The following is a 17,186-nucleotide window of genomic DNA, read 5'->3' on the forward strand; positions in this document are numbered from 1 at the left end:
TGCTACAAATGCAGTTGCATTGAGAGTTCCTTTTTCAGTTTTATAAAGAAAAATAAGGCATAATACATAAGGTAGACTGAGAGCTGGACTCGTTTCTACGCATGTGTGGCAGAGTACAGCTTTAATCACCCTGGTATAGAATATGCAAATACTCAGAATATGCAATAAATCAACACTGTGTCTCCTGCTCCTGTTCCTGCTTCCTGCACTATGGCCACAAATCAAAGCCACACACTGGGGTCGCACAAACACCAATGGCCAGATATTCTGTTTTTAATTATGTTGGCTGAGGCATAAATATTGGCCAGGATAACAGGGAGAACTCCCCTGCTTTTCAAAATAGTACCATGGGTATCTTTTTACATCCACTTGAGAGGGCAGATGTTATAACTAACTCTAGGCTGACACTCCCAGTGCAATACTGAGGGTGGGCTGCACTGTCTGAGATGCTGTCTTTCAGATAAGACATTAATCCAAGGACCCATCTGCCTTCTCAGGTAAAAAAATTACATGGCCTTGGTTATCCTTGGTGGCTTGGTCTAATATTTATCACCAACCAATAAAACTTTAAAAAAAACCTGATTTTATCATTAGCACATTGCTATTTCTGGGACCTTGATCCATGGAAATTAGCTACCATGTTTGCTACATCATAACAGTGTTCACTCTTTATAAACTATTTGATTATTTGCAAAGCACTTATTATAATGATTAAATAGCTTGTTGATATTCAAAGTTTGGTAAAATGTATAAAGAATGGTCCCTAAGCAATTTATTAGAGAGTTTCTCTGCCAATGCAAGCAATAAATATTCCTAAAGTCCTGGGATTTTTTTGGCAGCTAATGTTTTTGTCGGAAGAGCGGATTTCTTTTGGAAATGTTCCCGTCTTCACAAAATCAAGCCGCATGATCTTTCTGTACAACGTTTCTCAGACAGAAGTCATTTCATACAGCTGGCACTCAACATCAGAACATATCAGTGAGGTGAGAGATGTACCAATTTCTCCAGAGCATAAGATCATTAAGTGATAATACTGGGAACAGATTTATTTTAGTGGCCACAGTTTTTGTCTTTATTAGATTAAGTTGATAAATGTGTAAAAATAAACTTTTCCCGTCAAGGCCTTGATGTTCTATTTTTTGGCTGCAGTAAAACACTCAATGATCATGACTGTTTTTAGAGCCAGCTCCTTAAACAGGCTCTTGATCCTTCCTTTTCATATGCAAGAGACCTAGCAGGCGCCAAGATGGGTGAGTATTTCAAGTGCAGATTGGGCTCAGGACAGCACGCTGCTACATTTCCCCATACCCCCATCAGACTACCTGACTACTGTCTCAGGTTAATACAAGAGTTGTGGGGCATTTGTTGACCCCAAATTCAGATTCCTCCACCGTGACCAATCTGTTATCAAGCTTTCCTTTTTCCACATCCGAAACACTATAGGCCTCTGCCCAACTCTAATCCACCACTTCCAAAACATTCATCAACACCTTTTGAATTTTAAGACTCCATATTGTCTTGGTTGCTTGACCATTTCCTCCCTAAGTGAACCTCAATCCGTCCAGAATCCTCTCTCTGTTATTGCTCCCTACACAAGGGCCTGCCCTTTTCAAGCTCCAACATGCCTCAGCGAATGGACTTTTAAGATCTTTGTCTTTGCCTGCAAATCCCTCTGTGGCGTTGCCCGCCCTTTCCTCTGTGATCATGTGCAGCCACTACTGTCTGACACTGACTTATTGTTCGTTCTCCACTGGTGACAGTTTGCTCCATACAGCAATTATATCCTGTCCCTGTGCAACTCCCTTCCTCCACAACAATTTCATTTAAGCAGCCCCTCTAATGTAGTAGAATCTCCCAATGTGTTTCGCTGGCATGTCAGCAAATTAGATGTGACACTGAGCTACATGTGGAGATATTGGACAAGCTTGATTAAAGAGTTAGGTTTTAAAGACTGATTTTTTTTCATTCGTTCATGGGTTGTGGGCGTTGCTGGCTAGGCCAGTGTTAATTGCCCATCCTTAATTACCCTTGAGAAGGTGGTGCTGAGCTGCCTTCATGAACCGCTGCAGTCCATGTGGTGTAGGTCTGCTCACAGTGCTGTTAGGGAGGGAGTTCCAGGATTTTGACCCTGCGAAAGTGAAGGAACAGCGATGTATTTCCAAGTCAGGATGATGAGGTGAACTTGCAGGCGGTGATGTTTCTGTGTGTCTGCTGCCCTTGTCCCTCTAGATGGCAGTGGTTGTGGGTTTGGAAGGTGCTGTCTAAGGAGGCTTGATACGTTCCTGCAGTGCATCTTGTAGATGGCGTCAATGGTGGAGAGAGTAAATATTTGTGGATGGGGTGCCAATCAAGTATGCTGCATTGTCCTGGATAGTGTCGAGCTTCTTGAGTGTTGTTGGAGTTGCACTCATCCAGGCAAGTGGAGAGTATTCCATCAAATACTCCTGGCTTGGAAACATAGAAAATAAGAACAGGAGTAGGTCATTCGGCCCTTCAAGCCTGCTCCACCATTCAATATGATCCTGGCTGATCCTCTGTCTCAATGCCGTACTCCCACTTTCTCCCCATACCCCTTGACACCTTTAGAGTCCAGAAATCTTATCTATTTCCTCCTTAAATATACTGAGTAACTTGGCCTCCACAGCACCTTGTGGTCGAGAATCCCACAGGTTCACCACCTCTGAGTGAAGAAGTTTCTCCTCATCTTAGTCCTGAATTGCCTATCCTGTACCCTGAGACTGTGATCTCTTATTCTAGACCCCCAGCCAGAGGAAATATCATCCCTGTATCCAGTCTGTCCATCCCTGTCAGAATGTTATACGTTTCAATGAAATCCACTTTCATTCTTCTAAATTCCTGTGAATGCAGGCCTAGTGAATACAACCTCTCCTCATACGACATCCCAGGAATCAGGCTGGTGAACCTTCGCTGCACTCCCTCTATCCTTCCTTAGGTAAGGAGACCAAAACTGCCATACAACACTCCAGGTGTGGTCTCACCAAGGCCCTCTACAGCTGCAGTAAGACATCCTTACCCCCGTTACTCAAATCCTCTCGCAATGAAGGCCAACATACCATTTGCCTTCTTAACTGCTTGCTGCTTCTGCATGTTTGCTTTCAGTGACTGGCGTACAAGGGCACCCAGGTCCCTTTGTACATCCACATTTCCCAATCCGTCACCATTTAAATAATACTCTGCCATTCTGTTTTTCCTACCGAAGTGGATAACTTCACACTTGCCCACGTTATACTGCATCTGCCATTTATTTGACCACTCACTCAATCTGCCTAAATCGCTTTGAAGCCTCTTAATACTCTTCTCACCACTCACATTCTCATCTAGTTTTGTGGCACCAGGAAGCTTAGAAATATTACATTTGGTTCCCTCATCCACATCATTGATATATATTGTCAATAGCTGGGGTGCAAGCACTGATCCCTGTGGTACCCCACTAGTTACCGCCTGCCACTCTGAAAAAGACCCATTTATTTCTACTCTCTGTTTCCTGTCTACTAACTAGTTCTCTATCCATGCCAATATATCATCCCCAATCCCATGTGCTTTAATTTTGCACACTGACCTGTTATATGGGACTTCACTAAAACCTTTGTGAAAATTCAAATGCACCACATGCACTGGTTCTCTCTTAACTATTCTGCGAGTTGAGTCCTCAAAGTAACTCCAGTAGGTTTGTCAAACATGATTTCATAAATCCATGTTGACTTTGTCTAATCCATTGGTATTTTCCAAGTGTCCTGTTATATCCTTTATAATAGACACTAACATTTTCTGTGCTACTGATGTTAGGCTAACCAGCTGTTTTCTCCCTCCCTCCTTTTTCAAATAGTGGAGTGACATTTGCCACCTTCCAATCTGCCAGCACTGTTGCCGAATCTACAGAATTTTGGAAGATGACAACCAAAGGATACACTATTTCCATGGCCACTTCCTTTAGTATCCTGGGATGTGGATCATCAGGCCCTGGGGATTTATCAACTTGTGCCTTGTACTGGCTTTGGGGAGTCGGGGATGAGCTAACCGCTGCAGGATTCCTAGCCTCTGTCCTGCTCTTGTAGCCACAGTATTTACATTACTACTCCAGTTCAGTTTCTGGTCAATGGTAATCCCCAAGATGTTAATAGTTGGGTATTCAGTGATGGTAATGCCGTTGAATGTCAAGAGGTGAAGGTTAGATTCTCTCTTCTTGGAGAGGTCATTGCCTGGCAGTTGTGCGGTGCAAATATTACTTGCCACTTGTCAGCCCAAGCCTGGATATTTTGCTGCATTTGGACATAGACTGCTTCAGTCTTTGAGGAGTTGCAAATGGAGCTGAACATTGTGCAATCATCAGCAAACATCCCCTCTTCTGACCTTATGATGGAAAGAAGGTCATTGATGAAGCAGCTGAAGATGGTTGGGCTAGGACGCTACTCTGAGGAGCTCCTGCAGTGATGTCCTGGAACTGAGATGACTGACCTCCAACAACCACAACCATCTTCCTTTGTGCTGGGTATGACTTCACCTATCAGAGAGTTTTCCCCTGATTGGACTCCAGTTGTGCTCCTTGATGTCACACTTGGTCAAACGCTGCCTCGATGTAAATGACAGTCACTCTCACTTCACCTCGGCAGTTCAAGCTCTTTTGTCCATGTTTGTATTAAGGCTGTAATGAGGTCAGGAGCTGAGTGACCCTGACTGAACCCAAACTGGTGTCAGTGAGCAGGTTATTGCTAAGCAAGTGCTGCTTGATAACACTGTTGATGACCCCTTCCATCACTTTATTGTTGATCAAGAGTAGACTGATGGGCTGGTATTGTCTGGTTTGGAGTTGTCCTGCTTTTTGTGTACAGGACATACCTGACAGTTTTCTAGTAAATGCCAGTGTTGTAGCTGCACTGGAACAGCTTGCCTAGGGGCACGGCAAGTTCTGGAGCACAAGTCTTCAGTACTATTGCCTGAATATTGTCCGGGCCTTTGCAGTATACTGTGCCTTCAGTGTTTCTTGATATCATATGTAGTGCATCAAATTGGCTAAATCATAGCATCTGTAATGCTGGGGCCCTCCATACGAGGCCAAGATGGATCATCAAGGTCAGCAGTGGAGCTGTTTGATGATGATTGCACAATGTTCAGCACCATTCACCACTTCTCAGATACTGAAGCAGTCTATGTCCAGGTGCAGCAAGTCCTGGACAATATCCAGGCTTGGGCTGACAAGTAGTAAGTAACATTCACGCCACACAAGTGCCTGTCCGCCATCTACAAGGCACGTGTGATGGAATACACTGCACTTGCCTGTTTGAGTGCAGCTCCAACAACACTCAAGAAGCTTGACACCATGCGGGACAAAGCAGTCAGCTTGATTGGCACCCCTTCCATGAGCATTTATTCCCTCCACAACTGACGAACAGTGGCAGCAGTGTGCACCATCTACAAGTTGCGCTGCAGAAACTCACCAACACTCGTTAGGCAGAACCTTCCAAACCCACGACCGCCACCACCTAGAAGGCCAAGGGCAGCAGATACTTGAGAACACCACCACCTGCAAATTCCCCTCCAAGCCACTCCCCATCTTGCCTTGGAAATATATCACCGTTCCTTCACTGTCGCTAGGTCAAAATCCTGGAACTCCCTTCCTAACAGCACTGTGGTTGTACTTACACTACATGGATTGCAGCAGTTCAAGGAGGCAGCTCACCACCACCTTCTCAAGGGCAATTGGGGATGGGCAATAAATCTTGGCCTAACTAGCGACGCCCACATCCCGTAAATGAATTTTAAAAATGGTTTAGTGCCACACTACATGATAGAGGGTAACCTCAATGTGAAGTTGGCACTTGGCCTCCACAAGGACTGTGCTGTATCACTCTTACCGATACTCTCATGGACAGATTCATCTGCGGCAGGCAAGTTAGTGAGGATGAGGTCAAGTATGTTTTTCTCTCTTGTGGTTCCCTCACCACCTGCTGCAGACCCAGTCTAGCAGCTATGTCCTTTAGGATTGGGCCAGATCAGTCTGTAGTGGCGCAACCAAGCCACTCTTCTTGATGGGCATTGAAAAACCCCACCCAGAGTACGTTCTGCACCTTTGCCTCCCTCAGTGCTTCTTCCAAGTGGTGTTCAACATGCAGGAGTACTGATTCATGGTACTACATGAAGATAATCATGGTTTCCTTGCCCATGTTTGACCTGATGCCATGAGACTTCATGGGATCCGGAATCAATGTTGATCACCCTCAGGCAACTCCTTCTCGACTGTATACCACTGTGGCACCACATCTGCTGAGCCTGCCCTGCTGGTGGGATAGGACGTACCCAGCGATGGTGATGGTGGTGACCGTATGGTATGATTCTGTGAGGATGACTGTCAGGCTGTTGCTTGACTAGCCTGTAAGGTAGCTCTTCCGATGTTGGCATAAATCCCCAGATGTTTGTAAGGAGGACTTTGCAGGGTCGACAGGGCCGAGTTTGCTGTTGTCATTTCCGGTGCCTAGGTCAATGCCATGTGCTCGGTCTGGTTTCACTGCTTTTTGACTTTCTAGTGGTTTGATTCAGCTGAGTGACTTGCTAGGCCTTTGTGGAGTCAACCACATTGCTGTGAATCTGGAGTCACATATAGGCCGGGCCAGGTAAGGATGGCAGGTTTCCTTCCCTAAAGGGCATTAGTGAACTAGTGACTAGTTTTTAAAAAAAATGACAATTGACGATAGTTTCATAGTTATTGTTAGAGATTTAATTTTAGATTTTTTACTGAATTTAAATTCCACCATCTGCTGTGGTGGGATTTGAACCCCAGTCACCAGAGCGTTACTCTGGGTCTCTGGATTAGTAGTCCAGTGACAATACCACTACATCACCGCCTCCCCCAGGGAGGAGTGATGTTTATAGAGGGAATTCCAGAGCTTAGGACTTAGGAAGCTGAAGGCATGGATGCCAAAGGTGCAGCGATGAAAATCGGGTATCTGCAAGAGGCCATAATTGGAAGACGCAGAGGATCTTGGAGGGTTGTAGAGCTAGAGGGGGTTACAGAGATTAGGAGGGCTGAGACCACAGAGGGAATTGAATATTAGGATGAGAATTTGCCACTCAATTCCTGTTTTTGAAACCCCTTTCTCTTCAACTTTGTTTTTTTCCCATTCCCTGTCAATCATTCTTTTACCTCCTGCTTGGTGTCCAATTATTTCTGCCCATAGTCTGTAAAAAAAAACATGAATGCATCTTTCTGTGTCTGAGGAGTGTGAACAAGATGTGAGTTGTTACAATAATGCAGTATGATTTGAGACCATTGCTCTTCATTTCAGTCCATACAATCTCTGTGCTTTGTCTACCCAAGTCCTGTTAACTTGTCGTTGCTCTTTTTACAGGTATTGAATGTTACTCCTGTCTGTGGAGTACTTCATCCTGGAGACAACATACATTGTATTGTCACACTGAGTACACATAAAAACCCTTGCTTCTATGACTTGGATCTAATCTGTGAGGTAACTTCTTTTAACTTTTGTATGAAAAAGATTTGAACTGATGGGAAACTACTTCCTCAGGAACCACTGGAGGTAGCTACAGATGTGGCCTGAGTCCTTTTTTCTGTCTGAAACTCCCTCATTCCATCTCATGAAAGTATTGCTCTCTTGGCCATCACACTCTTTCCTTGGAGTAAGGAGTAAGGTTATGGGTTCAAGCCCCATTTCAGGGACTTGAGTACAATATCGCGGTTGACGTTCCAGTGCAGTACTGAGGGACTGCTGTACTGTTAGAAGTTCTGTCTTTTGGTGAGACTTTAAACCTAGGAACTGGCTACCCTCTCTGATGCATGTGAACAATTCTATGGCAATATTTTGAAGAAGAACAGAGGTCCCCCCAGTGTCCTGGTCAAAATTTATCTCTCAATCAATATCATAAAAACAGATTATCTGGACATCAGCATATTGCTGTTTGTGGATACTTGGTGTACTCAGATTAGAGCATAAGAACATAAGAAATAGGAACAGGAGTAGACTAATCAACTCCTTGAGTCTGCTCTGCCATTCTGGGTCTCTGGATTAGTAGTCCAGTGACAATACCACTACATCACCGCCTCCCCCAAGAAGGAGTGATGTTTATAGAGGGAATTCCAGAGCTTAGGACTTAGGAAGCTGAAGGCATGGCTGCCAAAGGTGCAGCGATGAAAATCGGGTATCTGCAAGAGGTCATAATTGGAAGACGCAGAGGATCTTGGAGGGTTGTAGAGCTGATCTTCTTGTATTTCATTTTCACATTCCCATCTATCCCCGATAACCTTTGATTCTCTTGCCTAACAAGAATTTATCTACCTCTGTCTTAAAAATATTCACTGACCCCGCCTCCACCACTTTCTGAGGCAGAGATTTCCAAAGTCGCACAACCTTCTGAGAGAAAAAAATTTCCCCTCATCTCTGGCCTAAAAGGGCGAATCCTAATTTTAAAACAGTGCCCCCTAATTCTGGACTCACCCACAAGAGGAAACATCCTTTTGGCGTTCACCTTGCCATTCAGGATCTTGTATACTTCAATCAAATCGGATTGGCTGCCATGTTTCTTACATTACAACAGTGCTTGAAGAAAAAGTAATTAGCTGGCTTTAAGGCACTTTGGAACATCCTGAGATCATGTAAGGTGCTATATAAATGCCAGTCCTTCTTTCCTTTTAAGTGTTAGACAGCGTTCCATGCACAGTAAAATGAATTTCCAGGGTCTCACAGCATCGCAACACCTCTCACACTGGCCCTTACCTTCAAGATTCTAATATGAAATGAGATTTTGCAGTTTCAACTCATTATTTGGAGTGTATAAGCCTCTACTGCTGCCAAAGGGTCAATCTTGTTCAGACAAACTCATGTAAAAAATAGATATTCCACATGACGAGGTACCATTTTAAAGGGGGTGCAGGAATCGAGAGACCTCGGGGTTCATCTGGGACAGTCAATAAGAAAAAGAAGCATATGGGATTCTTGGCTTTATAAATAGAGACAGAGGGTCTCCTTACCCAAGGAAGGATATACTTGCCATGGAGAGAGTGCAACCTAGGTTCACCAGACTGATTCCTGGGATGGCGGGATTGTCTTACAAAGAGAGACTGAGGAGACTGGGCTTGTATTCTTTAGAGGTCAGAAAAATGAAAGGCCATCTAATTGAAGCATTTAGGATTCTTACAGGGCTCGACAGGGCAGATGCAGGAAGGATGTTTCCCCTGGCTGGGGTTCAGGGGAAGGGGAGGTCTAGAACCAGGGTACATAGTCTAAGAATAAGGAGGAGGGGGTAAGCCATTTAAGACTGAGGTGAGGAGGAATTTCTTCACTCAGAGGGTGGTGAATCCCTGTACCCCAGACGGAGAGCTGTGGTGGCTTGGTCATTGAATATGTTCAAGACAAGGATCGATAGATTTCTAGATATTGGAGATATCAAGGGATATGAGGATAGTGTAGGAAAATGGCATTGAGGTTGAAGATCAGCCTTGATCTAACTGAATGGTGGAGCAGGCTCGAGGGATCGAATGGCCTACTCCTGCAAATATATTCCTATGTACAAAAACAAGGCCTAATGCTAATTTTTTTAAATCATTGGTTAGGCCTTAGCTGGAGTGTTGTGTCCAATTCTGGGCACCGCAATCTGGGAAGGATGTCAAGTCCTTGGAGGATGCAGAGGAGATTTACCAGAGTGATACCAGGGTTGAAAATTCTCTGTGGAATTCTCTCCCCAAGACAGCAATGGAGGGCAGGTTATTGAGTACTTTTAAGGCTGAGTTAGATTGACTCCCTTGTCAATCAAGAATCTAAGATGACAGGAGGTAGACAGGAAAGTAGACTTGAGGCCACAATCAGACCAGCCATGATCTTATCAAATGGTGGAGCCAGCTCAAGGAGCTGATTGGCCTATTCCTGTTCCTAATTCATACGTTCAGTCATTTGGAAAGAATAGAAAAGCTGTTCTCTTCTTAAAGCAGCAAAATTTAAGAGGAGATTTAATAGAGCTATTAAAATAGCTTGGGAGAAACTGTTTTCATTGGCGCATGGGTCACTAACCAGAAGACACAAATTTAAGATGATAATTAACTTAAGAAGCAGAGGGAGATGAAGAGAAATTTTTCTTGCGCAGCAAGCTGTTATGATCTGGGATGTACAGCCTGAAAGGGTGGTGGAAGCAGATTCAATAATAGCTTTTCTAAAGGGAATTGGGTATATACTTGAAAAGAAAAAAATTGTAGTGCTATGGAGAATGAGCATTGGGAGTGGGACAACTGGGACAGCTTTACCAGTGAGCCAGAACAGGTACAATGGGTGAATGGCCTCCTGTGTTGTAAGTTTCTATGACAGTGGGGCACTCTTTTGAGTTCAGAAACATTATTGGATAAAGTAGAGAAAGTTTTATGCTGAATATAACTTACTATGTGTGTGACCTGGGAGAACTTGGTGTTGATACTAGGTGCTTGAAATGTCCCATCCACTTTGATAAGCATCAAATTCACTTTTGTAACAAAGCCATTTTTCTCCCAATCTGGAACATTTCCAGGTAAGGCCCAACTTTGATCACAGTATTGTGCATTTGTGTGTTTCAGATGATTAAGGATTTGACAGTGTAGGTAGAAATTATTTCCCCTGGTGGACAAAGGCAAAAACAAGAGGGCATAACCTTAAAATTAGAACCAGGCCATTCAGGGATGATGTCAGGAAGTACTTCATCACAAAAAGTGTACTAGAAATCTAAGATTCTCTCCCCCAGAAAGCTGTTGAGACTGCTTTCAATTTTTGGTTGAAAATCTCAATAACTGTGTGATTGATAGATTTTGTTAGGTAAGGGTGTTAAGAGTTACAAAACCAAGACAGGTAAATGCAGTTAGGATACAGATCAGCTATGATCTGATTTGAATGGTGAAACAAGCTTGAGGGGCTTAATGGGCTCCTCCTGCTCTTGTGTACAGAACTGCAACACGCTGTAACTCTTGTCTGATTGTAATTGATTTTGATCCACCTGATAGGTTTATTCCAAGCGACAGGTAACACAGTACCAGAAGGAACTCCAGGACTGGGAGAAAGAGAAGGACCGGCGGCAGGTCGAGTTCACTATTACAGAACGGGGTCTGCAGGACAACCAGCAGCCGGCGCGCCAAAGACAGGTAGCTGCAGCCAACAAAACAACGGGGGTTGAGTGGGCAGCGTTCTATTGCAAACTATGATGGCTGAGCAGATTGGCAGATGACTTGTCGGGGGCTGGAGCTCTGCGTAACTCTTTGCTCACTGGAGGCTGAATGTGTAGCATTGTGAGACAGAAAGATGGAGCTTCTGATTCTTCCACTCTGCTTTGTTTCACGGCTGTATTTATACTCCATCCAAGCCTACTTCTTCACTGAGGTATGTCATTTCCAGAAAGCAAGTTACAGTTCAGACACTGGGCAATGCATTTCCAGATGTAAGGCTATGCTTCAATTCAAAGAGAATCAGCTTCCAGGACTGAGGGCTCATCCACAAGAATGACTCTGAGTGCTGAGTGAGAAAAAGGCCTGAAAAAGGCATTGATCACAAGTCAACTTTGGCCTAAAATTCCTCTCTCCACTATTGAAGCAGACGCATTAGGCATTAATTAATTTATTAAGCAGTTGTACAATAGTATCACGAGATGTAAGTTCCGGCAATAGAAACAGAGAATGCTGGAAAAACCCAGCAGATGTTTATTTAGCAGCTGTTGACCAGAGGTCTGAGTTGAGCTGTCAACACCTGGATCAGTCCAATGGAGGTGGCAAATAGAGATTGTGGAGTTCCCTAATCGCAAGGTTAAGAAAACCGTGCAGGAGATGCTGGGATCCTGTTGACAAGCTTGTGGCCGGGTGACGTGTGCACATATTTGATTGCAAGCCACGTTATGGAGCCCCTGATGAATTTTGCCACAGTACATACAGCTGCTACATCAAAATAACTCTAGCCCTTAAACATGCTGTCAAATGTGAGCTCGATTCTGTTCATACCTGATGTCCACACACCTGTACTTCTTGGGATGATGGGTGTGGGAACCTGGTTGATCACCGTCCACAATCCTGGGTAACTGAGGCAAGTCACTAATGCAACTAAGATTAATCACCTGAGCATAGAAAGGGGCTTAAACCTGGGTCCTACCAGATCAATTGGGAAGGAATTTTCAATGGCGGGTTTTCCCGTCCCACTACCCATAGTGCCGGCGGGCAGCCCCATAGCTGCTTAATGCTCTATGGAGAGTTAATTGGCTGAAGTAGGACTTCTGCCCCTCACTCAGGCGGAAGTCCTGCCTCAGAGAGCTGCTGGCCAATCTGATTGGTTGGGAGCTGTGTCATCCCAGCAATGCTGGTGGCAGCAGTGGCCAGGACTGAGACAAAAAGTAGTCTCCAGATTCTGAGTCCAGGACCAGGTGAGAGCGAGGGATCTCGCAGTTAGGAGGGGAGTTGGACCTGGGGAGTGAGAGAGTGGAGTGGAGAGTGGGAGGGCATGGGTCTTGAGGCCAGAGGTGGTGGGGGGGGGCTGCGGGGAGAGTACCCTGGGCGGCAGATCTTTGGAAAGTGATTGCCCGATGTCAGAAAAGGAACCCTAGAGGGAGGCTGCCCTTCATTCCTTCCTTTGGTCTGAGCTTGGTGACCTGTGGAGCTTTCCCACCGCTCCGAATTTCTCCTGCCAGCCTCAAAATTCAGCAAGTGGTCCCTAAGTGGCCATAATTGGTTATGGGTCACTTAAAGGCCTCAATTGGGGTGTGGGTGGGCTTCCCTAGGCCTCGCCTGCCCCACATAAAGTTGCGAAGAGGAGGCTGGCAGGAAAGCCACGTGGGAAATTTTATGACCCTCCTCCATGCCCAGCCTGCAAACCCATCGGCAGGGAACCATAAAACTCTGCCCAATATTTTTCAGCGCATTCATTTACCCTGCGGTCATAACAGTCATAACATTTTTGAGTCATCCCCATTATATGACATGTGGATAAGATCTTTTTGCAAACACAGGCTTGGCATGTTAGCCTTGGCTCAGTGGGTATAATTTTGCCTTTGAGTTCAAATCTCACCCTAACCCAGGGTGACACTTCAGTGCTCCACTGAGGGAGTACTGCACTATTGGAGACACGACTTTTGGAGGCGATGCTAAACTGGCATCCCGTCTGCCCTCTCTGGTCAATGTAAAATCATATGGCGCTATTACAGAGAAGAGCAGAGGAGCTCTCTCTGGTGTCCAAGTCAATATTTATCTGTTCAACATCACTCAAAAAAAGTAGATCATCTGGTCATTATCACATTGCTGTTTGTGGGAGCATGCTTTATGCAAATTGGATGGTTTATTTCCGGCATTACAACAGTGACTACATTTCAAAAGACAAGTCCCTTGTTGACTGTAAAGCACTTTAGAATATACTGAGGTTGTGAAAATCACTACATAAATACAAATCATTCTTTTGTGGTTGAATGTACCTTTTTCTATATGTATTCCTGATAGCTGCAATGGCTTAGAACACCAATATGGTTGAATACAGTGTTTTCTAAATGCGTTTCATTCCTTTCTCTCCGAAAGTGTTGCAGATACTTACAAGAAAGTCACAGGAAGACACAAAAGATCACAGGCCCGAAGATTATAAAGTACAAGGTGAGAAATAAGGACTGAGGTACAGTGGAGATAAGAGTAGAGAGAGGTATGTGAAAAAATATAACCAAAACATGATGAGGGAAAGAAAAGCTGATGTGACAAAATTCCTTGTAATATGATTGGTTTTTTCTTAATTTGCTGAATGGCAAGCTCTTAATTCAAATGATCTGAAATTCAGTTATTTTAACACTTTCCTGTGGTACTGACATCGCTGCACCTGAAAATCTCTCTTGTCAAAGGTATTTTTTGAAATGGTTTTGGGATATTTTTGAAATCAAGTTCGGTTCTTTTCTATGACCAGATTGGTGATTTTAATCTAACTTTCTGGTTTGAAATCCATGGGGACCGGTGTGACACTGGTTTTACACTCTGCTTGATTTTACTCTCTATCAAAGTTGACAAGAGCAATAAAAATAGAAAATGCTGGAAATATGCAGCACGTCAGGCAGCATCTGTGGAGAGTTACTGGGCAGAATTTTACGCGTCAGTGAGCAGGGGTGGGGCCCGCTCGCCGAGGCGTAAAATGACGCACGGTGACGTTGGGGGGGACTCCCGACGCCACCGCGATTTAAATTTTCAGGAAGGCAGGGGCTCAGCAAAATCAGCTGTGGGCCCGCCCACCTGTCAATGGCCAATTGAGGCCATTGACAGGATCAATTAAGTAATTAAAGGACCTGCCCATCCAGCTTGGCGGGCTGGCCAGGAGCCCCGGTGGGAACTAGAAAAAACATGAAACCTCATCCACCGGCGGGATGAGGTTTCATGTAGGCTTTAAAAAATTTTAATAAAGATTTTGTAAAAATTATGGACATGTCCCAACTCATGGGGACATGTAAGGGAAATTTTATTTTTCTATTTTTGTCTTTTTACATGGGCTGCCGATCCCCCTGAGGCTGCACTTAGTCTCAGGGAGATGAGTCGCTCTTTCGTGCGCTTGGGCAAAAGAGTGCACTCTCGATTTTGGGATTTTTCACCCCCCTCCCCACCCACACAGGGAGCGCATAGCGCTTCTGTGCGGACGTCACGCTGGGCGGGCCTTAATTGGCCCACCCACGTAAAATGGCGCCACACCTCCGATCGAGGGTGCCGATCGGAAGCGTGCCCGTAAGTGCCCACCCATAAACTCCCCCCCCAACAGGGGGAAAATTCAGCCCAATGTTTCGATCGATGGGAATCGGGGGGAAACTCTCCGCTGGTTGGAGTCATACCTTGCACAATGGAAGGCGGTTGTGGTTGTTGGAGGTCAATCATCTCAGTTCCAGGACATCACTGCAGGAGCTCTCAGGATAGTGACCTAGGCTCACCCATCTTCAGCTGTTTCTCCAAGACCTTCCTTCCATCAGAAGGTCAGAAGTGGGGATGTTCGCTGATGATTGCAGAATGTTCAGCACCATTCGTGACTCTTCAGATACTGAAGCAGTTCATGTCCAACTGTAGCAAGACCTAGACAATATCCAGGCTTGGGCTGACAAGTGGCAAGTAACATTCATGCCACACAAGTGCCAGGCAGTGACCATCTCCAAGAAGAGAGAATCTAACCATTGCCCCTTGACATTCAGTGGCATAACCATCACTGAAACCCCCATTATCAACATCCTGGGGATTACCATTGACCAGAAACTGAACTGGACTAGCCATATAAATACTGTGGCTACAAGAGCAGGTAGGAGGCCAGGAATCCTGTGGCGAGTAACTCACCTCCTGACTCCCCAAGCTTGTCCACCATCTACAAGGCACAAGTAACAAGTGTGATGGAATACTTTGCACTTACCTGGATGAGTGCAGCTCCAACAGCACTCAAGCTTGACAACATCCAGGACAAAGCAGCCCTCTTGGTTGGCACCCCATCCACAAACACTCACTCCTTCCACTACTGACATACAGTGGCAGCAGTGTGTACCAACTACATGATGCACTGCAGGAACTCATCAAGCCTCCTTGGAAAGCACCTTCCAAACCCATGACCACTGCCATCTAGGAGGACAAGGGCAGCAGATACATGGGAATGCCATTACCCAGAAGTGCCATCCAAGTCACACACCATCCTGACTTGGAATTATATCGCCGTTCCTTCACTGTCACTGGGTCAAAATCCTGGAAGTCCCTCCCTAACAGCACTGCGGGTGTACCTACACTACATAGACTGCAGCGGTTTAAGGAGGCAGCTCTCCACCACCTTCTCAAGGTCAATTAGGGATGGATAATATATTCTGGCCTAGTCAGAAATGTCAACATCCCGTGAATGAATCAAAAAACCTTTCCTTGTAAGATAATCCACGCCCCCCCATCCCAGTAATCAATTGAATGAATCCTCTCTGAACTGCTTCTAACACATTTAGAACTTTTCTTAAGTAAGGAGATCAAAATTGTACACAGTACTCTAGATGTGGTCTCATCAAAACTCTGTACAACAGAGGCGTACCATAGGGATCTGTGCCAGGTCCCCTATTATTCGTCATTTATATAAACGACATAGATGACTATGTGGGTTGTAGGATTAGTAAGTTTGCCGATGATACAAAGATTGGCCGAGTGGTTAACAGTGAGGTTGAGTGCCTTGGCGCTCCAGGAAGATATAGACGGGATGGTCAAATGGGCAGATAAGTGGCAGATTGAATTTAACCCTGAAAAGTGTGAGGTGATACACTTTGGAAGGAGTAATTTGACAAGGAAGTATTCAATGAACGGCATGACACTAGGAAGTTCTGAGGAACAAAGGGACCTTGGCGTGTGTGCCCATAGATCTTTGAAGGCAGAGGAGCATGTTAGTGGGGTGATGAAAAAGGCATATGGGACACTTGCCTTTATCAATTGAGGCATAAATTACAAAAGTAGGGAGGTCATGTTGGAATTGTATGGAACCTTGGTGAGGCCACAGCTGGAGTACTGTGTCCAGTTCTGGTCGCCGCATTATAGGAAGGATGTGATTGCATTGGAGGGGGTGCAAAGGAGATTCACCAGGATGTTGCCCGGGATGAAACATTTAAGTTATGAAGTGAGGTTGGATAGACTTGGACAAAAACAGAATTACCTGGAAAAAGTCAGCAGGTCTGGCAGCATCGGCGGAGAAGAAAAGAGTTGACGTTTCGAGTCCTCATGACCCTTCGACAGAACTTGAGTGAGTCCAAGAAAGGGGTGAAATATAAGCTGGTTTAAGGTGTGTTTGGGGGGGTGGTTTGGGTGGGAGGAGAGAGAGAGAAGTGGAGGGGGTTGGTGTGGTTGTAGGGACAAACAAGCAATCTTACTGCTGTAAGAAACTGTCCCAAAACCACTATGAACTCATCATCTAGTCTGCTTTTGCCAATCTGATTTGTCCAGCCTGCATGTAGATTAAAATCACCCATGATTATCACTGTAGCCTTCTCACAAGCCCCCATTGTTTCTTCTTGTATAACCAGTGCTACAGTATGGTTACATGTTAGGGGGCTATAAACCACTCCCACAAGTGAATTCTTACCTTTACTATTTCTCATCTCTACCCAAACTGATTCTACATCTTGAGCTCCAGAGTTAAGATCATCTCTCTCCATTGTGCCAATGTGATCCTTAATTAACAAAGCTACCCCTCCACCTTTTCCTATCT

General features: G+C 45.0%; 1 protein-coding gene across 1 annotated transcript in view; it reads left to right on the forward strand.

Moving 5' to 3' along the window:
• Positions 1-17,186, forward strand: part of cfap65 (cilia and flagella associated protein 65) — a 191,093-nt gene that overhangs the window by 139,309 nt on the left and 34,598 nt on the right. Inside the window, exons 25-28 of the mRNA XM_041201213.1 lie at positions 840-983; positions 7,365-7,481; positions 10,991-11,128; positions 13,532-13,603. Coding sequence (XP_041057147.1) covers positions 840-983; positions 7,365-7,481; positions 10,991-11,128; positions 13,532-13,603 — 471 coding nt within the window. The remainder of the gene's footprint in view (positions 1-839; positions 984-7,364; positions 7,482-10,990; positions 11,129-13,531; positions 13,604-17,186) is intronic.

The sequence above is a fragment of the Carcharodon carcharias genome, chromosome 12 (genome assembly GCF_017639515.1).
Source record: "Carcharodon carcharias isolate sCarCar2 chromosome 12, sCarCar2.pri, whole genome shotgun sequence".
In the NCBI taxonomy this organism is placed as follows: Eukaryota; Metazoa; Chordata; class Chondrichthyes; order Lamniformes; family Lamnidae; genus Carcharodon; species Carcharodon carcharias.